This window comes from Carcharodon carcharias, chromosome 31 (assembly GCF_017639515.1).
Source record: "Carcharodon carcharias isolate sCarCar2 chromosome 31, sCarCar2.pri, whole genome shotgun sequence".
Classification (NCBI taxonomy): domain Eukaryota; kingdom Metazoa; phylum Chordata; class Chondrichthyes; order Lamniformes; family Lamnidae; genus Carcharodon; species Carcharodon carcharias.
In genome coordinates this window covers 20,315,568-20,342,394 of record NC_054497.1, presented here as the reverse complement: position 1 = coordinate 20,342,394, position 26,827 = coordinate 20,315,568, and the positions used below count along the sequence as shown (strand labels likewise).

Here is a 26,827-nt window from a genome sequence, read left to right as displayed (position 1 = left end):
TCCCAATGCCCCAAGAATCTCTCTTACACTATCTCTCCAGTTATGCCTTCTTCTGCTTTATCCTCCTATTTCTGTACTCACTAGTGCATGGCACCAGAATTAATCCTGAGATTACGACCTTTGATGTCCAATTTCCTAATCTCTTTCCTAAATACTTAAAATCTGCCTGCAGGACCTCAACCCTTTTTTTTTTACCTATGTCATTGATACCAAGAGGATCAAGATCGCTAGCTGTTCACCGTCCTTCTGCAGCTTTTTTTCATTTAGGGAGTGTGGGCTTCATTGGCTAGGCTAGCATTTATTGCCCATCCCTAACTGCCCTCAAGAAGGTGGTGGTGAGCTGCCTTCTTAAACCGCTGAAGTCCATGTGGTGTAGGTACATCCACAGTGATGTTAGGAAGGGAATTCTAGGGTTTTGACCCAGCAACAGTGAAGGAATGGCGATATATTTCCAAGCCAGGATGGTGAGTGACTTGGAGGGAAACTTCCAGATGGTGGTGTTCCCATCTATTTGTTGCCCTTGTCCTTCTAGATGGTAGTGGTCGTGGGTTTGGAAGGTGCTGTCTAAGGAACTTTGGTGAATTCCTGCAGTGCATTTTGTAGATGGTACACACTGCTGCTACTGTGCATCAGTTGTGGAGGTTGTGGATGTGGTGCCAGTCAAGTGGGCTGCTTTTTCCTGGACGGTGTCCAGCTTCTTGAGTGTTATTGGAGCTGCACTCATCCAGGCAAGTGAGGAGTGTTCCATCACACTCCTGACTTTTGCCTTGTGGATGGTGGACAGGTTTTGGGGAATCAGGAGCTGAGATACTCGTCACAGGATTCCTAGCATCTGACAAGCTCTTGTAGCCACAGTATTTATATGGCTAGACCAGTTCAGTTTCTGGTCAACGGTAACCCCGCAAAATATTGATAGTTGGGGATCCATTGAACATCAAGGGCGATGGTTAGATTCTCTTTTGTTGGAGATGGTCATTGCCCAGCACTTGTGTGGTGCGAATGTTACTTGCCACTTGTCAGCTCAAGCCTGGATATTGTCCAGGTCTTGCTGCATTTGGACATGGACTGCTTCAGTATCTGAGGAGTCGGAATGATATCCTTGACCCTAGCACCAGAAGATAACATAACAGCCTGGAATCACATCTGCTACCACAGAAACACCTATATGCTCGCCTAACTATGGAATCCTCTATAACTATCACTCTCTTCACCTTTTCGCTCCCTCTCTCCCTCCCTGTACTAAGCTAAGCCATCCATGGTGCTATGGTCTTGGCTCTACCTACGCTCCCCAAAGGAACCCTCTGATGTTACCAAATACTGGTTAGAGAGCAAAGAGAGCAAGAAACTCAGGAAGTTTGGGGAGATAGGGGGAGGTGGGAAGAGGGGGTCTCCTGAGCTACCTGCCTGTTCTTTTTTTTTTGTTTGTCTGGCAGTCAACCAGTCCCACTTTGTCTGCACTCTTAAGTAGCAGGGTGACCACCTCCTGAAATATGCTGTCCATGAAACACATCCTCGTGGATGGACTGCATTGACATAAGCTATTGGTCAAGCTCCAAAGTCTGGAGTTCGTGCTGCTCTAGCTGATGACACTTGCTGCACCTGTGGGTGCCTGGGGCAAGGGAAGCATCTTGGAGTTCCCACATTGCACAGGTTGTGCATTCCATGAGCCTAGGTGCACTGCCATACCTCTACTTATTTGATTAACTCACTTTTCAGATATAATCAAAATACTCATTACAATTACTTCCTCTGTTCCTCACGTACAGGTGGGTGGCTCAGTTGTCTAGTTATAGGGTGGAATTTTCTGGTCCTGCCCAAAGTCCACAAACTTTAGAATGCTCTCTAAATTTTCTGGTCCTGCCTGTGATGGAAAATCCCAGCCATAGTCTTCAATCTACTTGATAATCCCTAAGCTATTTATTTTGGTATATGCTTACTTCACTGAAAGGTAATTTAGATGAAATCCCCAAGTCTGGAGAGAGGGGAAACAAAGCTGGAAGTCTCACCAGCCAACCAACCCTTGGCCTTCCTGTGATGTCATTTTTTTCCTCAATTTTTCAAACACTTCTTGGTGATAGTGTGCACAGGGAGCAAGGTGCTGTTACGTGACCGTTCTATGATGCATCGTGTATGCACTGCTGCTGTGGTGTGGGGTCTATTGGAGGTATTGTGTCTGGTTGCAAAGACCCTTGTACATCTTCAGTGTTGAAGTCAAGACCTACACCAACTCCAACTTCTTCTGTCCCAGGAGCTCAAAACTGGAACTTACTATCTCCCTCAGTCTATCTTCCCCCTTCAAACATTAAAACTTGGTAGCACGAAACCACTTCTCAATTGCTCTCAGTAATCAATCTTGGCAACACCTTCATTGTCAGGCTTGGCCCTACCTAGATTTAATAATTTAAAAGGCTGTTTTAAGTGTTGTACCATTCAAAGAGCAGGAAGCTGTGTGGGTTGCTGGGCCAACATTCCTCCTCCAACTGGCACCACCAAAAGGCCATTCATTTTTAGAGTTGTATATGGGATCTTGCTGTACACAGAAAATGGGTGCTACATTTACCTTCATAACAAACACAGTGCACTTTAAAATCATGTGTTTGTTTCTAAGGGAAACTTCCAGGCATTATGTAATTGCAAGTTTTTTTTTCAAAAGTTCAAACGCTGACCCCATCATGAGTTAATGAACCTTTATCTACTGTTTAGGGTATTCAAGAAAAAACCGAATGCTAAACGTTCAGGGCTCACGCCACGCAGTACACCCGTGCCCAGCATGAAACGCTCAGTATCCAATAGCTCAGTGAATAGTCAATGCAGCCTTGCCAGCCACATCAGCAGTGCCTCCATGCTGGCCTCCTCACTGGGTCAACAGATGACCAACGATCCCTACTGGCAGGAACCTGAACCTGAACCGGAGTCCGAGCCTATTGGTACGTATCCCACAGGGGGATGTTGGTTCTTCAGTAATCCTTATTCCAGGGACTAATAACTGAGAGCAGAGGTTATTAATTTGCTCCTGTCTATATTATATAATCATTTTAATGCCATGGGGAACTTACAGCAGTTTTAACACCAGGATCTAAGTGCAGCTATAGTTTTTGGCCTATAATTCTATAAAGTTTGACTCATAGGCCCGTTGATACAGTGCAGCAGGAGGCTATTCAGCCCATCTTGCCATGCTGGCTCTTTGCTTAATTAATCCCACTCCCCTGTTCTTTGTCTACAGTCCTGCAAATTTTCTCCCAATCTTCATCTTTAAGTTCATTGTCATTCTATTAAATCTCCCTTTAACATTCTGTGCTCTAAGCAGCCGCTTTTGGTGTTTGCCCTTCTTTGGCTTCTAATTCTGACTTTGAAGTTCTTCATGTTCTTCCAAGATCATGTGTGGTTACCATTTAAGACCACATTTGCCCCATGATGGACCATGATGTATATTTTTTATAGAGCACTCCCGAGTGGTATATGGGAAAGAGGTGGGTGGAAGGCAGTGTGGTGCCACTGAAATGTAATACCCAAGCTGTGAATGTGTAGAAAAAGCCAGCAGTACAATTTTGGATTTTGAGGTCAATTTTTACCTAACCCACCGTGCGGAAAATAGATGGATTGGGGTCTGACTTCCAATGATGGGAAGATGGGAGAGATTATAATCTCTGCTGTAATGATTCCCCTCTTACTGTTTAATAGAATGATTTTTGATCAGTTATATGTTATAATATGTCTAACAGGTGGTGACCCACCTGGCCTCGAGGACAATTATGGGAGGCTGTCTGGAATGGTAAGGAGAGCAAATGGCTACAAGAGCAGTATTCTGTCAGCAGCTCCAAATTCCTCCGATATCTACACATCTTCCACTTCTGGATACTCCTCCGAAGATGAGCAGCTGGGTAAATGGAGTGTTCAGCAACTTTTCTTCCCCAACCCCATATTTTGACCCTCACAAAAAAATTCACCCACTGTACATTCCATTGAACTTCAGGGCCGCACTGCATGGAGTCAAACCAGAGTGGGTGGGGGGTTGTAAATAGACGGTGTGGATACAGAGCAATGCTGGGAGGGTTTGAATGGATAGTATTGAAACAGGGCAAAGTCGGGGGGGAGGGTGGGTTGTGGTGCTGTGAAGGGACTCGGTGTGGATACAAAGTACGGTAGGGGGAGCTGTGATGGACTCTGCTAGTACAGGGCGAGATGGGAGGTTGCTGTAAATGGACTTGTGTGGATACAGAGTGGGATGACGGGTGGCTGTGAAGGGTCTCTGTGCTGGTACAGGAGAGACTTGTGGGGGATAGGGATCCGTGAAAGAACTAGATGCAGATTGGGGGAGATGCTGTGAATGTATTACGTGGAAGATTGGGGATATGAGTAAGCATGCCCTTGATGCTGGATTATAGATAGGAGTAGCTGTGTTATTTCAGACAGCTAATCCGCTGTGACCCTGTTACTAAACGCAGCACTGCTGGCTGTGAGCTCACAGAAAGATAATCCCATTGCTTTCTGTAATTTAAATAATCTTTACAGCTAACTGGTTTGACCTCAGCTGGAGTGAAGGCATTGGTGAAGGTGTAGGAAAGATTTATGGGAATAGTTCCAGGGGTGAGAGACTTCAGTTATGTGGATAGATTGGAGAAACTGGGTTATTCTCTTTGGAGAAAAGAAGGTTGAGAAGAGATTTGATGGGAATGTTCAGAATCATGAGTCTGGACAGGGTAGATAGGAAAAAACTGTTCCCATTGGTGGAAGGGTTGAGGGCACAGATTTAAGATGATTGACAAAACAACCAGAGATGAAATGAAGAAAAACTTTTTTATGCAGTGAGTGGCCAGGATCTGGTATGCCCTGTCTGAGAGTGTGGTGGAGGCAGATTCAATCATTCAAAAGAGAATTGGATTATTATCTGTAGAGAAAATATTTGCAGAGGTATAGGGAAATGGTGGGATTGTGGGACTAGCTGAGTTGCTCTTGCGGAGACCTGGCACAGACACAACAAGCTGCATGGCCTCCTCTGTTCTGTAACCATTCTATGATTCTAACAAGTCTGCCATTTCCTTATTTTCATTTGCAATATAACTGTCATCTGTTTTGAAAGTGCATACATTGCCCTGACTACCCTTTTCTTCTAATATAATTGTAAAAGCTTGCTAATCTTTATCCCTCAAGTTTCTTTTCAATTTCCATTTTACACTATTACCTTTTGTCTTTATTTGCTGTTTACTTTTTAACTCCCCTTGTTCCCTGGATGTACACTATTCTTCACACTTTGAAATGCTCTTTCCATTAGTTTTGTTATCTCTCACCCTTTTTGTCGACCATGTCTGTTTTATTTGATAAATATAACTCTTTCCTCTTGGGAATATATACTGATCCTGTATTGAGCTAAATTATTTTAGAGCACATTGCAGTGTTTATCTGCAGTTTTATGCAATAAAAGGCTTAATCAGTTTGCAGCCACCAGTTCAGTTCCTGTCTCATCCCATTAAAGTTAGTCCTACCAAAATCTAGAATCTTAGTAACTGTGTTAAGTTTTCCCTTTTCAAACCTAATATTGAATTTAATCACATTATGATCTTTCTGTTGGATTATTAACTCAGTCTGGCTCATTACTCACTACTAAATCTGGTACCTCCTCCCCCTTTGCTTCTAGATTATATTGCTGCAAAAATCTATCTTGAATGCACTCGAGATGCACTACCTTTGCGATTGCTTTTCCCAATCTACATAAAAAATTAAAGTGTCTCATTTAAGCAATTTTGCTACTTCATTGTTGCTGTCAGGAGGCCCGTCAACAACTCCTATTCCAGCTTCAACTTGCTGTCATTCTGCAATTCTAGCCATAGGTAATCTACTGATTTGTCTTTCTTTATCCATTAGATGTAGGAGTAGGCCATTCAGCCCTTCAAGCCTGTTGTTATTTAATAAGATCATGGCTGATCTTCTACCTCAACTTTACTTTCCCGCTCAATCCCCATATCACAGTATCTTTACAGTCCAGAGAGAGACCATTCAGCCCATGGAGTCTGCATTGACTCTCTGAAAGAGAATTCCTATATTTTTCTATTCCCCTAGTCCCACTCCTTAGTATCGATAAATCTGTTGATCTCAGCGTTGAATATATTCATCAACTGAGCATTCACAGCCCTCTGGGATGCAGAGTTATAAAGATCCACTACCCTCTGAGCGAAGAAATTTCTCCTAATTTCAGACTTAAATGGCCTACCCTTTATCCTGAGACTATGAACCCTAGCTCTACACTCTCCAGCCAGGAGAAACTTTCTCAGAATCTACCCTGTCAATTTTATCTATATTGAGATACTTCTCATTCTTTTAAACTCCAGACAATATAGGCCCGTTCTATTCAACCTCATTCCAGGAATCAATCTATTGAACCTTTGTTGTACTCCCTCTAAGGCAAGTATATTCTTCCTTTGGTATGGAGACCAATTCTGTACATTGTACTCGAGATATGTCCTCAACAAAACCTCAAATAATTGCAGCAAGATCTCCCTACTCTTACACTCCAACAATGTGTCCTTTAAGCTGAGTGGCCGTGCAGCAACCCAAAAGTCCCCCGTGTAGCCTGCGCACAAGTCAGCCCTTTGCGTGGCCACGCACACGTGGTAAATCAAAGAAAATTTAAAGGAGCTGCACACTTCAATAAATTTCCCCATGCTCAAAATAAATAATAGAGGCAATGTTACAATCTAGATCGTAAATAGGGAGGCCCGAGTACTGAAACCTGTGGCACAATTGGTTACACAATCGCAGTTATTCCTATTCTCGGTTTTCTGTCAGTGAGCCAATCCTTAATTTGTAAGTATGGATAAAGAGTTTCTTAGAAATCAGATACATAATATCCTGAAAGTGTCAGTGCAGGAAGGTAAGCATAAATGTCCTATGGAATTTTAAAAATGAGTACAAGAGAAAAGGAATAGTAATAAATTTGTACAATATATCGGTTAAGCCACAGTTAATGCATCCAGTTATATAAAAGTCATAGAGAGTACAATGCAGATTGATATCTAAACTTATAAGGGATATTCAGTGTTTTTCATGTTTTCATTTTTGGCATGTAGGCATGGTTGGTGTTTATTGCCCATTCCTGGTTGCCCTGGAGAATGTGATTTTGGTGGTGGGCCTTATTCATGAACTGCTACAGTCCATGTGATGTCCAAGGTACTCCCACAATCCTATTAGGTAGGGAGATCCAGGTTTTTGACCCAACAACATGTCAGATGGTGTGTGACCTCGAGGGAAACTAGAGGTGGTGTTCCCATATGCCTGCTGCGCTTGTCCTTCCAAGTGGCAGAATTTGCAGGTTTTGGAAGTACTGCCATAGAGTAAATTTAGTTATTAAGGCATGGATGGCCATTTGGCCCACTGAGTCCATGTCTGCTCTCTGTAGAACAATCCAGTTGGTCCCATTCCTTTGCTCTATCCCCGTAGCCTTGGAAAGTTCTGCAGTGAAAGTTGCTGTAGATAGTCATTGCCTGACACTTCTCCTACATGAAAGTTACTTGCCCCCTATCAACCCAAGTCTTGCTATATGTGGGCATAGATTGTTTCATTAGCTGTGATGCTGGAACTACTGCTGGTGGGCAAAAGGCTAAGAGGGGATTTAATAGCTGTTTATAAAATTCTAAAGGGTTTTGAAATGGTGAATAGCAAAAGACTATTTGCTCTGGTTTTGGAGCTAGTGGTATGGGCAAAATGTCATTGAGAGTGAGGAGAGAGGTTAGGAGATTTTCCTTTTATACAAAGTTATTGAAGCAGGGAATGTTTTACCACATGGAGTGGTTGGCACAGATAGTGTTGCATCTTTTAAAGGAAAATGGGATAGCTATTTGAATCAAAGGGAGATGCAGAGTTATAGATTACTTTAGCAAAGTGGCACAGGTACATTGGGGCAAATTGCCTCCTTCTGTAAACTTCAATGGTTTCATGAGAGAAGTTTGCTTTAGTGATGTGTTCCTTCTTTTTCTCACTTTCCAGGTTCTGCGTATTCACCGGCCTCTCCTTTTGCCAAGATATGGAACTGGATCTCTCTGCTGTCTCCAGGTGTTGGCATCATTCCTTCCTGTCATCATAACATATTTCAAGTCAAACATTCCAAAATTCTACCCAATAAAGTGTGTCCCAATGTGGTGGAACACTGGAACACACTGCTCCTTCCTTGAATTCAAAGTCAGCGATTTATAGAAACCATGGTTCCTAATATTCTGTGCAGTAAACCATGAATAGTTATTAATACTGCATAGGATTGATTATGATAACTCATAGTGTCAGCGAAGGAGCTAGTCACTGTTGTGCTCCAGCCTCATGATATTTAGATCTCTACTTCCTTCTGCTGGTGCCCAAAGATGTCATTTAGTGAAAGGTTTTTCTCCATAATGAGCCTGAGTGTGCAGACCAGAAAGTGACATGTTTAATCCAGTCTGTGCAGTGTTACCCGATCCGAACTTAAGTAACAGTAGGCTGCTACAATTGGCTCCAGTGTTCTGGGCTAAAGAAGTCAACAGTAAGTCCAGGTTTATCCTCACTGTTGCTTTTCAATTGCTCCTGCAGGAAAATGTTGTGTGTGGGAGGGGAGAATAGGATCTGCAATTCTCCTTGTGCCCAGATGTGTGCAATAGCCACTTGGGAGGGGACGTTGAGGGTAATAATTAGTTAATTAGCCAGAGATGGTGTACAATATCAGTTGTTCCATTGTAGAACAGTTTGGGCACTGTTAGCTTTTGGTGATGGGATGTATGTACTGGCCATTGTATTTTCTCCTGACTATTTGCTTTCTTTTTTTTCAGGGAAAGCTCTGTCCATGGTGTACTGGTGGCTCGGGACAGCTTGGTACCAGCTAACAACTGCAGCTTCCCTGCTTGATGTCTACACACTGTCTAGGTGAGTGCTGCTGGGAGCAAGATCTTTGATACACTGTCTACATTTAGTTACCAAAACAGACACTTTCCCCTAATAGAGGACATCCTTGCTGAGAGCACCCAAAGTTCACTCTACCTAATATAGGATACAAGCCACCATCTCCTCCAGAATACCAACATACACTGTATTTAATACAGGCCCCTCCCAACACACACACACACATGCATTCATTACCTAATACAGGACACCTCCCTCCCAGAATACTCCGTATTCATTGTACCTAATATAGGACAACTCTCCTCTCACAAAGACAATATCCCACACTCACTCTAGCTAACACAGGACATACCCGCCTGGAATACTCCACACATTATACCCAAGACAAGACATTCTCCGCTCCAACCCCAACACTATACACAGCACTCTGCCTAATACAAAGTCCAGTTTTCCATTGGTATGCTCTCCCAATGCAATGGCTTTGCTGGTGCTTCCATGTTGAGGATTTTGTAGGTGACTGTAAAACTGCTCAAGTTACTGCAGATTATATAAACCCATTGTGTTGATCCTGAGCTTTTTGTTCACCCCTGTACCCTGCTCTATTGACCCTCCAGGTATATCTGGTAGAATGGCCTGTTAGGACAATGGACAGTTATCTGTGGACAGTGTGGAGAGAGATGAGGATTGGAAAGTAAAATGTTTGAATGTTAAATTTAGTATATGTGAGTCTCTATAATTAGTGATATTTTGTTGGTTTGTTATTGATGGAAACTAGTCAGAGTGCTGTATGTGAAAGTGGAAGGAGATTCTGTGTGCAAGAACTGATCAACATGTTTGCTTCATTCCCCTTCCAGGTGTGTCCCCAGTATGAAGAGGTGGTCACTGTTGGGTCTGCTGGTTCTGCTTGGTTTATTGGGTAAGTACTTGCTCCATTTGGAGTCGCCTCAGGAACTGACCAGAATATTGCCACCTTTATTATATCCAAAAAATCTCGATAGAACTGAATTCAGTGAAAATTTCACAAAAAGCTGACATGATCCTGGCATATAGCAGGTAGGGGTTGGGGTACTGAGGTATACAGTGAGTTGGTGGATACTGAGCTGTATAGAGGCAAGAAGATGAGGCAATGGGCTATTTAGTGGGTATGACATAGGAAAATGGGGCTTTTTTCTCTGGAAAAGAGAATGTCGAGGTATGACCTGATAGTGGCCTTTAAGATTACGAAAGGTTTTGAATGTGGAATGTTTGGAAGGTGAATGTAGAGAAGATGTTTCCACTTGTGGGTAGATAAAACTAAGAGCCTTAAAAATGGAACAGTGGATCCAAATGGAATTTTGGAGAAACTTCTTTATTCAGAAAGTGGTTAATGTTTATAACTTGCTAACACATGGAGTAGTGAGGTGAATAGCTTGGGTGGATTTTAGGGGAAGATAGATGAATGCATGAGGATGAAATAATAGAATGACATGTTGATCAGGTTAGGTGAAGGTGAGTGGGAGAAAGCTTGTGTGGACAATAAACACTGACATGAACCCATTTGACCAAATAGCCTGTTTCTGTGCTGTATGTACTATGTAATTCTTTATAGATGATAGGAAAGTTGAAACTTGGGTACATTGAGTCTAAGGACTGGGGAACTGGACTATGAAGAGGGTAGAAGGTAGGCAGTAGAGCATAGCTTGGTGCTAGGGAATATAGAGGGTAGGGTGCAACACTGGGGTGTGTAGAAGCTGGGGCATACATTGGGTTTTGTATGTAGATGGTTGGGAAGTGGGGCACTGGGGTACATAGAGACTAGAGGATGGGTGCTAGAATAAAAAGAGGCTGGTGGACAGGGTACTGGGATAAGACGCTAGTGGTTGAGGACTGGGATGAAAAGGCTGGGGATGGGCACTGGTCTATGTATATGGTATGGGGTGTGGCACTGGCAACATAGAGGGTAAAGCTGGAAATGGGTTACATAGAAGGTAGGGAATGAGGCACTGGGCTATGTAAAGGGTAGAATGTGGGCACTGGGGTAAGTACATGGATGATAGAGGAAGGGGACACTGAGGTACATAGAGGCTAGTGGGTAGGGCACTGGGGTATGTATGTAGAGGGTAGGGAATGGGGCACTGGGTGAAGAGTCTGACACTGTAGAGCTCAGGGTGAAGAGCCTGATACTGAATATTCAAGGCAGTGATGATAGCAATCTTATTTGCTTTGGTCATGAAGTCAGAATCTTCATCCTTCTGCAGGCGTTTGGCTCTTAATATCGCACAGAACTGCACGATCTCGAGCTGAGATCCCAGCAAAAATAGAAAGAGAAGCTGCAAAATGGTCAGCTTGGCCAGAGAAGTTGGCAGCGCCTGCCTTGGACCTCTCTCTACAGGTGAGGGTGAGCATGTACATTCGCTGGGCATCTCCCATTTCATCTGGCTGAAGCTATTACTCTTCTCTGTCCATCTCCCTCTCTCTCTGTCTCTGTCTGTCTGCCTCCCCTAACCAGTGCATCCTTTCTTAGAGGTCCTGTAGCTGATGTTGGTGTAACAGTTTTGGCTTTATGTTCAAATGCTTCAACCCAGAGTCTATTCATCCCTTAAGCATAAGGTAGACTAATCCTAACATGGGTACACAGGCACTGGGAGATCTCAACAGCTTGCAATCTGGGGAAAGCCTTAGAATCAATGACTACCCAGCAAAGATCCTCACTTAAGAAACTCATGCACAACCATAAAAAGATGGGCAGGGCAATGAAGGCAGCCTCAATAACCCAAATATACAAAAACAGCAAAAACGACTCCCTCCCACTTCACACTGTCACCCACCCTACTGTCACCCACCATGTCCCTCCTACAGACTTATACTCCTACTCAAGATTGTCCAAGATCCTGACCACTAGTGTGGATATAGTTGCTCCCTGGTTCAACTAAACTTTATGCAGGACCATCATTTGGTGCAACATGAAATGTCTGTTGAATGTTGTGCACAAATGTAGCAGCAAGATCCTCACTGCTCTAATACTACCCTGAAAGTGGAGAAGGCATTTGACTGGATGAAGTGGCATTCTTCCTCTTTGCACACAAGACAAATATTACATCTACTTACGTTGAGTCTGTAGCACAGAGGCAGACCATTCGACCCAACTGGTCTATTCTGATGTTTATGTTGTACAAAGGCCTCCCTGTCTTCATCTAATCCAATCAGCATTTCCTTCCTTTCTCCCTGAAGTGCTTATCTAGCTTTCCCTTAAATGCATCTGGGCTTGTTTTCACTGGAGTTTAGAAGAGTGAGTGGTGACTTGATTGAAGTATATAAGATCCTGAACGGTCTCAACAAGGTGGATGTGGAAAGGATGTTTCCTCTTGTGGGTGAGTCCAGAACCAGGGGGCACTGTTTTAAAATTAGGGGCTGTCCTTACAGGAGAAATTTTTTTCTTTCAGGCGTTTGTGCAACTTTGGAACTCTCTGCTTCAGAAGGGAGTGGAGGTGGGGTCATTGAATATTTTTAAGGCAGAGTTAGATAGCTGCTTGTTAGGCAAGGGAATCAAAGATTATTGGGGTAGATGGGAATGTGGTATTTGAAACACAAACAGATCAGTCGTGATCTTATTGAATGGCGGAGCAGGCTTGATGGGCCGAATGGTCTACTTCTGCTCCTATTTCACATGTTTGTATGTCTATGTTATTTGTCTCAACTGCTCTTTGTGGTAGCAAATTCCATTTTCTAACAACTAACTGGTTAAAGAAGTTACTCATGAATTCCACATTGGATTTATTAGTGACTTATTCTCTACATCTACTCCATCAAAGCATTTAAATTCTGAGGATACTAGAAATTATTTAATTATTTTAAAACATTCTCTCAGATCACCCCTCACCCTTCTCTTCACTAGTGAATTAGAATCCTAAACTCTAAACTCACGTTCGCTCTGCACCAACAGCAACAGCCTCAGCACCCCCAACCGCGCAACACGGACCAGACAGGGTGCCCCTCAATCGCCAAATTCTTTGTACTGAGCATAGGATCCTTGATAGCATAGTAAGTTTGGACATCCACAGTGTAACAGCTGGAGGAGCTGAAAATAATGCCATTATACACTGATGACATCTTATATTATGTAACTATCCCCTCCACCTCATTCCCAACATTTTCCTTAAGAATCAGGCTGTCTGGCTGATTGGGAAACGTTTGACTGATCCGTGGGCTACAAGTATAATGGACGATATTCCGTGTGCAGGCCATCCTCAAACTAATTCCTGATCAGGATTCAGCTTCAAATAACTAGGAGAAATACTGATACCCAAATCATTGACCTGTCTAACAAACTTCTCATTCTCGCTTCTGGTCAGCATATACATTGACCTAGGGGGATAGATGGAGTGACCCGCCCATATTCATCTTGAGCAGAATAAAAATGAATGTACTCGCTCATCACCACTACCTGTTTAAGATGCTATTGGTTAAAATCCAGTGCAGCTATTCCAGGACCGAGGCATCTGAATCTGCCCAACTGTCGCCAAGCAGAAGGAAGACTCTCGCCTCGGGCACTTTTATCGGGCAGCTCAATGACAGGGAACTATGGCTTGGAACTGGCTTGTTTCCTTGTCTAAGAATGGAGACCAGGGCCTCCTATTATGCCTATCCTTCAGATCTTGCTCCATGCAAGCATGGACAGCTTCATTTTCGAAGGAATTGTGAATTATATTGAACACTATACAATCCATCAGTGAACATCTCCACCTCTAACATTAAGAGGTAAGGTCATTGATAAAGCAGCTGAAGATAGTTGGGCCGAGGACGGTACCCTGAGGAACTCCTGCAGCGATGACTTAGGGCTGAGATGATTGGCTTCCAATAACTACAGTCATCTTCCTTTGTGTTAGGTTTGACTTCAGCGAGTGAAGAGTTTTCCCCCTGATTCCTGTTGACTTCAATTTTGCTAGGGCTGCCATGATGCCAAGGCCAGTCACTTTCATTTAACCTGTGGAATTCAGCTCTTTTGTCAATAATCTGGAGCTGAGTTATCCTGGCAGAACCCAAACTGGGCATTGGTGAGCAATATTGCTGCATAAATAAAAAAAATAAAACCAGAATTACCTGGAAAAACTCAGCAGGTCTGGCAGCATCGGCGGAGAAGAAAAGAGTTGACGTTTCGAGTCCTCATCTCCGCGGATGCTGCCAGACCTGCTGAGTTTTTCCAGGTAATTCTGTTTTTGTTTTGGATTTCCAGCATCCGCAGTTTTTTGTTTTCATTATTATTATTATTATTGCTGCATAAATGTTGTTTGACAGCACTGTTGATGACACCTTCTATTACTTTGCTGGTTGAGAATGGGCTGATGGGCCAGTAATAGGATGGATTGGATTTGTCCTGTCTTTTGTGGACAGGATATACCTGGTCAATTTTTCACTTCATCAGGTAGATGCCAGTATAGTAGCTGCTTTGTAGTAGCTTGGCTAGAAGCGCGGCTAGCTCTGAAATACCATCTTCAGTACTACAGCAGGAATGTTATGAGGACTCATATCCTTCGCTGCATCCAGCTCATTCAGCCATTTCTTGATATCTCATGGAATTAATCAAATTGGCTAATGACTGGCATCTGTGATACTGGGGCCCTCAGGAGGAGAACAAAGATGAATCATCATTCCAAGCATAACCAAGAAAAAAAATGGCAAGTTAAAAAGTGTATTAAGGCATTATTCTACTTGGTGTTTGGTGGATGATTGAACAAGTCGATGATCTGTCCAGCATGCATCAGACCCCCGCATGGATTGAGTGGGCCTGTCTCCAGGCAGAGTTTAAAATGATTTCTCCATCCCTCATTCCAGGACATTCTGTTTTACTTTGAATTAAAAGAATATGGTGACCAGACATCCTGGTTTTTCATCAAGCATACCGGTGTCCCAACAATTTGATCAAAATAGCTCAAATGCCCTAGTTTGCAGCGTTTCCTTCTTACATGACCCATATCAAAGATTTCCATCAACACTTCACCTTTTTGTGCAGTATCAGCATCTCTTCTCTTCCTCTCCCTCCCTTTTACCTTGTGCTCCATTTACTGTCAGCAAACCTAAAAAGCCCCCCCTTGGGAATCAGAATGCCACCCACTGGCTGACTATTAAGCGGCTGTGCCTAGACGCTCCTGCATGCATGGAAATACTTCTCAACAGCATCCAGAGCTGGGAGTGATTTTTTTCCCCCAAAATGGTCCTCAACGCGACAGCTCTAATTTGTGTTCTTCTGTCCATTTTCTGCACTGTCTTCAGCTGCATTAATATTATTTACACCCTACTTCATATCTTGCCTCACAAGAGAAAAAACAAGTTGTCAAATTGCTTTTTCTCCCCACCTAAAAGCTATGCCTGACAACCAGCATCCAAGCACCAAGGTGAATACTCGGTTTTGATTAGTCATTTGGAGTCCGCATGTTTTGTGTGGCCCTGCGACCTGTCAATCACCAGAATTAATGAGCGCAGTTGAACTTGTTCATCAAAGCTGATCAAGTTTGGTCTCTGGGCATTTCAAGTCCTCCTCGTACTTCTGTTGCCATCTAATTCCAGAAAAGAGTGTGTTTAAAACTCTGCCAGAGTGAAAGCCACAGTGAAAAAGATTAAACTGGATTAAGTCTGTTGGATTGAGTTTCAGGTAGAGGCTCATATTATATAGAATCATTATCTTATTTGCTCAGTGTACCTATTTAGTCATTATTGCTTGTGTTTGCTTTGTTCAAGTTTGTAAAGATTATTTTAGTATTTCAATTTAATCTTGAAGTCTTGCTGCTTATTTCCTTACCCTTGGTTCTACCATGAATTATATTCTTTAAATGATTATGGTCTATCAAGCCAGATCCTAATAAGTATTCAGCTTGGTCAGTATTCTCATAACTGGGATCATAACACTTTCCAAGTGTCCTGGTTTTTGACTTTCGGAAATCTGTTCACCCTATAAGAAAGACATAATGGTCTTATAAAGTCTTGCATTCGTAACAGTTACACGGATTGAAGAAAGAGGAAACGTTCATTTAAAAATAATATGTAATTAAGCCATTAGATCAGGCTAACATCCAGCATGAAACACTTTTTCTAAAAAATATTAGTTTGATTTGCAGTCCCGGGTACAGAGAATGGAGCACCAGTTGGCACAGCTGGCTTCTGACTTTCGTACCCAGTTACAGCAAGATACTGAACCCGGTCAGCGAATCCAGCTGGCAGCGGAAAGAGAGAATATCCCCGTCGTACCTCCACTTACACGAGAGGATGTGACCAAACTGCTCCAAGAGTTTGCCCATCAACAGCATGAGATGGGTCAAGATGAAGTGCCGAATGATTCAATCTTGAGAATTCAGGTGAGTTTTAATTCTTGGCTTCATCAACACATCTTTGGTAGCATGGCCCCGATGACTTATAATGCTAACATGATGTGGTGTTCGCTGGCTCAGCAAGTACTTCTCACTGTGCTTTATCTCTGCTTGTTACACATTAAAAATGTGTAAATTTAGTGAGCTTTATCATACAATCAGTCCATAACAAAGCAGTGTGGGTATTTAATAATATGTGCACGTATTTGGTCATGTTCAAATCATGGGAGTAAATTGAATTTTTAGTTAGTTCATTGTGCATGGTATCTGGTAGACTCCATTCGCAAATGTTCTGGAAATACCCTCATTTATACAAAAATGAAGATTCTAAGTAATGTTTTGACTTTCTGCCCCTAGAGTGATATAGCTACTATCCGGCAACAGCAAGATGCCCGAATGGAGCAGCTGCTGCAAAAGGTTAACGGCCAAACAGAGGTGGGTTTTGTAAACCTTTACGGAGGGGTCTGTCAGTAACTGAAATTTATTGGGTGGTCAGTCAGTGATCATTGAGTTGTAATATGTTTTTAGGATTCTAAAAGGACCAGATAGCAATAAAATCATAGAACATGGCTTGCACTTGAAGGGGATTATATTCAGAATTAATTGACATTAATTGCCCGCACCTGGTTAAAATTGAGTGGGAGACAGTTAAAATAATAGGAGTCATTTACCCTCTGATCCCATTTCCTTCCTGATTTGTTCCCATATTAACCTGCTCTGATGAGCAGAGGAGCAGGACACCTACAATAAGGAAACATAATCCTGAATTAAAACTGTAGATCGTGTCCAATAATGTCATCAGGACCCAATCTGCAATTTCAGAGCCAGAATGGGGTGTCAGGGGAATTGGAGGGTGCACCTCTGCAGTCTCTCTTTCTTCCCATTAATATTGAGGCCAATATTTCACTGAGTGAATGGCCAATTTATGGAACAGCCTCCCTCAGGAAATACTAGAAGCAAATAGTGTTGAATTATTCAAACACAAATTAGAATTTACATCTCTTAGAAAATAATATTTTCTGATAAAGTGTGAATAATGTGAAACATGACAAGTGATAAGTGTAGTATACTTTGAGTCTATGGAGGTATGAATTGGACCTCATTGTTCCTGTGGTTTTTTAGTAACAACTTGTTAAGCGGTAATGACAGGTGTTACTTTGGGGCTTCAGAACAGCCGCACAATCAAGGGGAGGAAGGGATGGGAATAACAAAAATAACCATTTATTAAATATTTTGGCCTCTATACAGCACTGGGCTTTAAGCTAACCTTGGAGCTCATACCTGTATTATTCTGGTCCTGGGTAAGGATCTGTGCAGTTCTGAGCTTAGGCTTAGGCCAGGACCTAGAGCTGCCACCTTTTGACAAACCCAAAAATTGATAGATGCGAGGCGCTGGTCCTTCACGTTTTGTGTTGCTGAAAATACGTTAAAAACATTGACAATTATGTTTACATCATAGATATATAAATAAATGGGAGAAAATCTTCTACTTTAGAATCCAGACACATGGGCCTGAATTTTCCCATCGGCGATTTGGGAGTGGGGCCTGCTTGCTGACGGGAAAATGACGCGGGATGATGTTGGGAGGAACCCCCGATGTCATCCCAGTCCCTTTAAATTTTTAGGAAGGCGGGCAGACAGCAAAAATCAACCAATTGAGGCCATTGACAGAGTGATTAAGATAATTAAAGACCCTGCCCGTCCAACCTTAAGGCTGGTAGGCAGGCCAGGAGCCCCAGCAGACTCCTGATAATACATGAAACCTCATCCACTGGTAGGATGAGGTTTCACGTCCGTTTTGAAAAACTTTAATAATTTTATGTGATATTTGCTAACATGTTCTATCTCGTGTGACATTGTCTCATGAGGGGGACATATTAATGTTTTAATTTTTCTATTTTTTAAAGTTTTTTGGACTGTCAGTAATCTCCCTGAGACAGCACTTGGTCTCAGGAAGCAGTGAGCTCTTTTGTGTGCATGCGCGAAAAAGCGCACTTTGACAGCTGGGTATTCCCCCCCCACAGATGCGCTTCCTGTCGGGCAGGCTTGTGGGCAGGCCTTAATTGGTCCACCCACTCAAAATGGCGGCGGGCGCCGTTTCAGTCGTCCGCCCGCTGCCGAGCCGGTGGGGCCCACACGCCCGCCAAGGGCAAAATTCTGCCCATGGTGTTTCTTTCAAAGTTTCTGTACAGTCTACTTGAAAATAAGACTGCTCTAAAATTATACAGATGGCAAACCAACAGGATCTGTGCAGCCTGGGCAGCTGCAACTGGGATCAATACAAATCTCATAAAGCACAAACAAATAAAATTGAACGCCATTTTCTGCTTTTTTTTTCCCCTCTTTCCAGGAGATGTCCAGAGAAATAAAGGAGGTGAAATCTGCTTTTCTAAGGTATGGAAATAGGGGTCTGTGGCAAAATTTCTCTACCATATATCTGTCCAACAGAAATGTTTCCAATCAGAAATAGCCACACTGATGACTCTTTCTAATTTAGAGTTAGGTATTGTGCTGTTGGCTGCAATGTTAGAAGCTGACTTAAAAATGCTACCTACAGTGTAACAGGTTGAGTAAGTCCTTCTCCAGCTGACCCTGTTTTGGAATAGCACAACTTGGTACCATCCAGCTGGTCATTTATATTTCCAGCCAATTGTGCTGAGTATCCTTTCTATAATTGGAACAATGCCAATAGAAAAGTGCTTGTGAGTGCAGCTCCATATGTGAGTTCTTTAGTGGTTGGTACATGAAGCAGAGTACTGCCCTTCACTGAATAACTCACTTATTGCCTTCTTTCAGCTTTGCAGAATTGGAGTCAACCCACATGAATACATGTTGTTTCCTTTCCTCCTCATCTGCTGAGGGCTTTGAGCCATGCTAAGTTACAGTTTCACAGGCATCAACAGTTTGAGTTTTAATGTATGAGCCTGACATCCACTATCCAGTAGGAATTGTTGGCTATTTTTTCCCCTTCTCTACCTCGAGCACACTGATGAAAATGGCAGCACCCCACCACTGCCCCTAATGGGATCAGCTAGCTAAGTAGAGAACTGGAATTGCACCCAGATCCTCTGATCCTGGATGGTTCTGGGTTACACCAGCTGGCGACAATCCATTGAGCAGTGCAGTTTTAATTTTGATATGTGAGAAGAATCCATTTTTTAAAAATTAAAAATACTACCACTTCGCTGATCTTTGTTCTCAGTAGTGTGACTGATGAGCAGAAAACACTCCTGTCTGCACTGAACCAACTAGAAGAGCAGCTTGGCCAAACCCAGCTTGAGTTGATGGATGTGCATACTACACAAAGGAACATGGCATCAAGCATGGAAACACTGAGCAGCAGGTTTGAAAGCGTGAAGGACAATGTGAGTCATGCGGAGAGCTACTGCTTGTATTAAAATCAAATCAAAACCATGTTTAGAGACCCATTCTAGATTGGAGACAGCAGCTTAATCAAACTGGTTACATTGTGGAGTGTTTTTGTGTGGTAAGGAAATCCATCAGTATAAAAGTGGGAAGAACTATGTGCTAAACAGAGTATAATTAAAATAAAAGAGAGAGCTTGGAACTGTGGCTGAAACCCTAAAACATCAGTTACAATAACAAATTATATTTATATAGCATAGTTAATGTAGTAAAACATCCCATGGTGCTTTATCAAACAAAATTTAACACCAGTCGACTTGGGATATTAGGGCAGATCTTAGTCAAACAAGTATGTTTTAAGGAGCATCTTAAAGGAGAAGAGAGAGGCAGAGGGGTTTGGGAAGGAAATTCCACAGCTTAGGGCCTTGGCATTTCAATGCACAGCTGCCAATGTTGGAATGATTAAACTTGATATATACAAGATGCCACAATTGCAGCAGCACAAATATCTTGGAGGAGGTTACCGAGATAAGGAGGGGCAAGGCCATGGAGGGGTTTGGAATCAAGGATGACAATTTTAAATCAAGGCATTGCTTAACTAGGAGCTGGTGTATGTCAGTGTGTTGGAATAGTCTAAAGTAACAAAGGCATAAGATGAATGTTCCAGCAGCAGATGAACTAAAACAGGAGCAGAGTCACAGGGGTGCAGTGGTAGGGAGGTTAGAGACTTGCTGGTGGCACAGGTATGTCGGTCAAATACAATAACAAGGTTGTGAAGAGTCTAGTTTGGTCTCAGATAGTTGTTAGGGAGGGGAATGGAGTCAATGGCTAGGAAACTAAGTTTGTGGTAGGGACTGAAGATAGTGGTTTCAGTCTTCCCAATATTTAGTGGAGGAAATTTCTGCTCATCCAGTACTGGATGTTGGATAAGCAGTATGAACATTGTTACAATCCCCAGCTGAGATTACTCCTGGGCAAGCCTAATCCCAGAGTGGAATCCAGCTTGATCAGATCTATCTTTCATTTGTTTGTTCAGACACGTGGAGAGTAGCTATTGAACAGAATCACAGGAGTCAGCTAATGAGCTTTTGACAAAAACATAAGATATTTATTCAACAAGAAAAGATGAACTGTATTACAATACTCCTTCACCCACAACTATACCTTTACAGATATATACAGATTTGTAAGGATAACACAAGTTACAAAAGCTATCTTATAATCTAATATCCACAACAAGTCCATGTATCAATAGGCACCCTGTGGTCAGACACACAACACCCTGAATCAAGTGACAGATGTCGCCTCAACCAGATGCAATGGATTTCTCCTCAACTCTGCACCCGCGTCCCCCCCCCCACCCCAGATGCTTGTCATACCGTGAGTCAACCAGTCTCGCTGAACTCCGTCTTTCACATGAGGGTTTCCAATCTCCATTCTCCAAGAACTCGCTTTGGGATCTTCTCCAAAACCAACACTTTCTCTCAGATGCCTTCTGCAAGGGTTCACTTTAACAGTTTCAAACTCTCCTTCTGATATTCCTCTTCCCTGGGTCACCACATGCATTCAAGCTGTCTTCCACGTACTCTCTCTCATTGACTCAGTCATTAACAGTACGCACTGCTTCACATGCCCATAGCAAAGAGTGACAGACCTTCAGTTGTCTCTTTGGACCTTCTTGCCTCTTGCAAGCTCTTCCCGCTTTAAGTCTGCCTTCTGCAGCTTGAAGCTTTAAAATTGATACTTGGAGCCTTTCTCTGCCCCTCACTCTTAACTTCACTTAACAGGACTTTTTACAGATTCCTGTCCTTCCTTTGACTGGACAGTCTGCTTGGATTTTCCTCTCTTCCACTCTCCTGGATTTTTGGGGTTTTTCTTTAGCTTGGGACTGGCTATCTGCCCCTTCCAGGTGGCTTCTGTTTGGCAGCTGTCTTCCAAACCAGCTGAACTCCAGCTTCCAAATCAAACTGCTGTCTGTCGTCTTCTATGTGTCTGTGGGAGGGATCTACCTCTCTGGTCCCCTGTTGCCAGGCAACAGTCCAATTCTTCTAACCTTTTTTGTTTACCTTAGCTTAAGTTCTAAAACTCTCATTAGAAATGCAAGCACCTTTCTAAAGTGAAACTAAAGCTCCATTTGACCTTAATACACAGATACAGAAATACAACTCAAACTTAAACTTTAAAGCTACAATTATTCCTAACACATGCAAATACCAGTGCAACTTAGTTAAACTATCTCTATTTCCTAACACCAATCAGAGACAGTGGAGGGGCAGAGAGTTGGTGTATAGGTAGTGCTGGACGCTGTCATTTTAATCGGAAAATGATGTTGTGTTTTAAATGTTGACAGTATGTAGATGAGAAATGGGACCGGGCCAAGGATAAGATCCTTGGAGGATACCAGAGGTAATGGTGCAGGACTGGGAAGAGGAACCATTGTAGATGATTAAAAACAAAAAAACTGCGGATGCTGGAAATCCAAAACAAAAACAGAATTACCTGGAAAAACTCAGCAGGTCTGGCAGCATCGGCGGAGAAGAAAAGAGTTGACGTTTCGAGTCCTCATGACCCTTCGACAGAACTTGCGTTCGAGTCCAAGAAAGAGTTGAAATATAAGCTGGTTTAAGGTGTGTGTGTGGGGGGCGGAGAGATAGAGAGACAAAGAGGTGGGGGGGGGTGGTGTGGTTGTAGGGACAAACAAGCAGTGATAGAAGCAGATCATCAAAAGATGTCAACGACAATAGTACAATAGAACACATAGGTGTTAAAATTAAAGTTGGTGATATTATCTAAACGAATGTGCTAATTAAGAATGGATGGTAGGGCACTCAAGGTATAGCTCTAGTGGGGTTTTTTTTTAATTATATAATGGAAATAGGTGGGAAAAGGAAAATCTTTATAATTTATTGGAAAAAAAAGGGAAGGGGGAAACAGAAAGGGGGTGGGGATGGGGGAGGGAGCTTACGACCTAAAGTTGTTGAATTCAATATTCAGTCCGGAAGGCTGTAAAGTCCCTAGTCGGAAGATGAGGTGTTGTTCCTCCAGTTTGCGTTGGGCTTCACTGGAACAATGCAGCAAGCCAAGGACAGACATGTGGGCAAGAGAGCAGGGTGGAGTGTTGAAATGGCAAGCGACAGGGAGGTTTGGGTCATTCTTGCGGACAGACCGCAGGTGTTCTGCAAAGCGGTCGCCCAGTTTACGTTTGGTCTCTCCAATGTAGAGGAGACCACATTGGGAGCAACGAATGCAGTAGACTAAGTTGGGGGAAATGCAAGTGAAATGCTGCTTCACTTGAAAGGAGTGTTTGGGTCCTTGGACGGTGAGGAGAGAGGAAGTGAAGGGGCAGGTGTTGCATCTTTTGCGTGGGCATGGGGTGGTGCCATAGGAGGGGGTTGAGGAATAGGGGGTGATGGAGGAGTGGACCAGGGTGTCCCGGAGGGAGCGATCCCTACGGAATGCCGATAAGGGGGGTGAAGGGAAGATGTGTTTGGTGGTGGCATCATGCTGGAGTTGGCGGAAATAGCGGAGGATGATCCTTTGAATGCGGAGGCTGGTGGGGTGATAAGTGAGGACAAGGGGGACCCTATCATGTTTCTGGGAGGGAGGAGAAGGCGTGAGGGCGGATGCGCGGGAGATGGGCCGGACACGGTTGAGGGCCCTGTCAACGACCGTGGGTGGAAAACCTCGGTTAAGGAAGAAGGAGGACATGTCGGAGGAACTGTTTTTGAATGTAGCATCATCGGAACAGATGCGACGGAGGCGAAGGAACTGAGAGAATGGGATGGAGTCCTTACAGGAAGCGGGGTGTGAGGAGCTGTAGTCGAGATAGCTGTGGGAGTCGGTGGGTTTGTAATGGATATTGGTGGACAGTCTATCACCAGAGATTGAGACAGAGAGGTCAAGGAAGGGAAGGGAAGTGTCAGAGATGGACCACGTGAAAATGATGGAGGGGTGGAGATTGGAAGCAAAATTAATAAATTTTTCCAAGTCCTGACGAGAGCATGAAGCGGCACCGAAGTAATCATCGATGTACCGGAGAAAGAGTTGTGGAAGGGGGCCGGAGTAGGACTGTAACAAGGAATGTTCCACATACCCCATAAAGAGACAGGCATAGCTGGGGCCCATGCAGGTACCCATAGCCACACCTTTTATTTGGAGGAAGTGAGAGGAGTTGAAGGAGAAGTTGTTCAGTGTGAGAACAAGTTCAGCCAGACGGAGGAGAGTAGTGGTGGATGGGGATTGTTCGGGCCTCTGTTCGAGGAAGAAGCTAAGGGCCCTCAGACCATCCTGGTGGGGGATGGAGGTGTAGAGGGATTGGACGTCCATGGTGAAGAGGAAGCGGTTGGGGCCAGGGAACTGGAAATTGTTGATGTGACGTAAGGTGTCAGAGGAATCACGGATGTAGGTGGGAAGGGACTGGACAAGGGGAGAGAGAAGGGAGTCAAGATAACGAGAAATGAGTTCTGTGGGGCAGGAACAAGCTGAGACGATCGGTCTACCGGGGCAGTTCTGTTTGTGGATTTTGGGTAGGAGATAGAAGCGGGCCGTCCGAGGTTGGGAGACTATCAGGTTGGAAGCTGTGGGAGGGAGATCCCCAGAGGAGATGAGGTCAGTGACAGTCCTGGAAACAATGGCTTGATGTTCAGTGGTGGGGTCATGGTCCAGGGAGAGGTAGTGAACTCTTTTCTTCTCCGCCGATGCTGCCAGACCTGCTGAGTTTTTCCAGGTAATTCTGTTTTTGTTTTGGATTTCTAGCATCCGCAGTTTTTTTGTTTTTATCTCTGTGTTTAATTGACTGCCACTGCTCTTCAAGAAATGCCTACCTCCTTGAAGAAGTTCTGTTCCTCTCTGCGACAAGATTTCCGTATCTCTCTGTTGTCCTGCTCACCTTCCTTGCTTTCCATTTCCCTCCTAGTGTTTGACAAGGTGTTTACTAAAACCCGCTTTCACAGCCATATCTCCTTTCTCAGTGACTGTCTCCGTCTCCGACTTACCCCACGTGGATTTCAACTGAAATTCCACCCCTCATGTTTCGAACCCACCCAGGATTACAGGTATCTCCGGGACATAAAACGTTTCTCGGACTGCTGTTCCCGTCACATTCTGAAATCCACACTCAGTGCCATGCGCCGCCATATGAACACACTCGACCTCTCCCTCCAGCAGCACCGCCGTACCCTTTTTCAAAGCTGCGCGTGCCCCCAGTTTCATTTTATCCTTCGGCTCATCCGACGCCTCAACAAGAAACTTTTTCTCTTTCTCTCAAGTGCTAAGGAACGCAAGCTGCAACAACTCATTGACACCAACACCCATCTAGGACCCTCCACCCCTGCCTGTTCCTCCGTCCCCACCCTTTCTTCCAATCCCAACCCCAGCCGTGTATTCACTATACCCCCTGACCTTCCCCTCTCCGATGCTGAACGTTCAGTGCTCAGCAAAGGACTTAGTTTCATACCCTTACGCCCTCACCTCAATGAATTTCGGGCTCGGCATGATGCTGAACTCTTCTTCCGCCGTCTTCGTCTCCGGGCTCACTTCTTTGGGCAGGAGTCCTCTCCCAGTTCAACGGATCCTTTTACCCATCTCCAATATTCTCCCTCCACCTGGACCCCTCCCTCTGGATTCTTACCTTCTCTTGATCTTTTCATTGAGAACTGTCGGCGCGACATTAGTCGTCTCAATTTCTCTGCTCCTCTCACCCATTCTAACCTGTCTCTCTCTGAACTTACTGCACTCCATTCTCTCAGGTCCAACCCTGACATTGTCATCAAACCCGCTGACAAGGGTGGTGCTGTTGTTGTCTGGCGCACTGACCTCTACCTTGCGGAGGCTGAGCGTCAACTCGCAGACACTTCCTCCTACCTCTCCCTGGACCATGACCCCACCACTGAACATCAAGCCATTGTTTCCAGGACTGTCACTGACCTCATCTCCTCTGGGGATCTCCCTCCCACAGCTTCCAACCTGATAGTCTCCCAACCTCGGACGGCCCGCTTCTATCTCCTACCCAAAATCCACAAACAGAACTGCCCCGGTAGACCGATCGTCTCAGCTTGTTCCTGCCCCACAGAACTCATTTCTCGTTATCTTGACTCCCTTCTCTCTCCCCTTGTCCAGTCCCTTCCCACCTACATCCGTGATTCCTCTGACACCTTACGTCACATCAACAATTTCCAGTTCCCTGGCCCCAACCGCTTCCTCTTCACCATGGACGTCCAATCCCTCTACACCTCCATCCCCCACCAGGATGGTCTGAGGGCCCTTAGCTTCTTCCTCGAACAGAGGCCCGAACAATCCCCATCCACCACTACTCTCCTCCGTCTGGCTGAACTTGTTCTCACACTGAACAACTTCTCCTTCAACTCCTCTCACTTCCTCCAAATAAAAGGTGTGGCTATGGGTACCTGCATGGGCCCCAGCTATGCCTGTCTCTTTATGGGGTATGTGGAACATTCCTTGTTACAGTCCTACTCCGGCCCCCTTCCACAACTCTTTCTCCGGTACATCGATGATTACTTCGGTGCCGCTTCATGCTCTCGTCAGGACTTGGAAAAATTTATTAATTTTGCTTCCAATCTCCACCCCTCCATCATTTTCACGTGGTCCATCTCTGACACTTCCCTTCCCTTCCTTGACCTCTCTGTCTCAATCTCTGGTGATAGACTGTCCACCAATATCCATTACAAACCCACCGACTCCCACAGCTATCTCGACTACAGCTCCTCACACCCCGCTTCCTGTAAGGACTCCATCCCATTCTCTCAGTTCCTTCGCCTCCGTCGCATCTGTTCCGACGATGCTACATTCAAAAACAGTTCCTCCGACATGTCCTCCTTCTTCCTTAACCGAGGTTTTCCACCCACGGTCGTTGACAGGGCCCTCAACCGTGTCCGGCCCATCTCCCGCGCATCCGCCCTCACGCCTTCTCCTCCCTCCCAGAAACATGATAGGGTCCCCCTTGTCCTCACTTATCACCCCACCAGCCTCCGCATTCAAAGGATCATCCTCCGCCATTTCCGCCAACTCCAGCATGATGCCACCACCAAACACATCTTCCCTTCACCCCCCTTATCGGCATTCCGTAGGGATCGCTCCCTCCGGGACACCCTGGTCCACTCCTCCATCACCCCCTACTCCTCAACCCCCTCCTATGGCACCACCCCATGCCCACGCAAAAGATGCAACACCTGCCCCTTCACTTCCTCTCTCCTCACCGTCCAAGGACCCAAACACTCCTTTCAAGTGAAGCAGCATTTCACTTG

The 26,827-nt window shown here is 44.3% G+C and overlaps 1 protein-coding gene across 3 annotated transcripts in view; it reads left to right on the top strand.

The window, feature by feature from the left end:
* The window catches only part of LOC121271677 (SUN domain-containing protein 2-like), a 77,923-nt gene that overhangs the window by 26,726 nt on the left and 24,370 nt on the right, over positions 1–26,827 (top strand). Inside the window, exons 3-12 of one of the 3 annotated variants that reach the window (XM_041177811.1) lie at positions 2,704–2,927; positions 3,723–3,881; positions 7,981–8,046; positions 8,790–8,883; positions 9,714–9,775; positions 11,097–11,230; positions 15,951–16,187; positions 16,557–16,634; positions 18,550–18,593; positions 19,402–19,564. In XM_041177811.1, the coding sequence (XP_041033745.1) occupies positions 2,704–2,927; positions 3,723–3,881; positions 7,981–8,046; positions 8,790–8,883; positions 9,714–9,775; positions 11,097–11,230; positions 15,951–16,187; positions 16,557–16,634; positions 18,550–18,593; positions 19,402–19,564 (1,261 nt within the window). The remainder of the gene's footprint in view (positions 1–2,703; positions 2,928–3,722; positions 3,882–7,980; positions 8,047–8,789; positions 8,884–9,713; positions 9,776–11,096; positions 11,231–15,950; positions 16,188–16,556; positions 16,635–18,549; positions 18,594–19,401; positions 19,565–26,827) is intronic. The other 2 variants (XM_041177813.1, XM_041177812.1) reach the window with 2 other exon arrangements.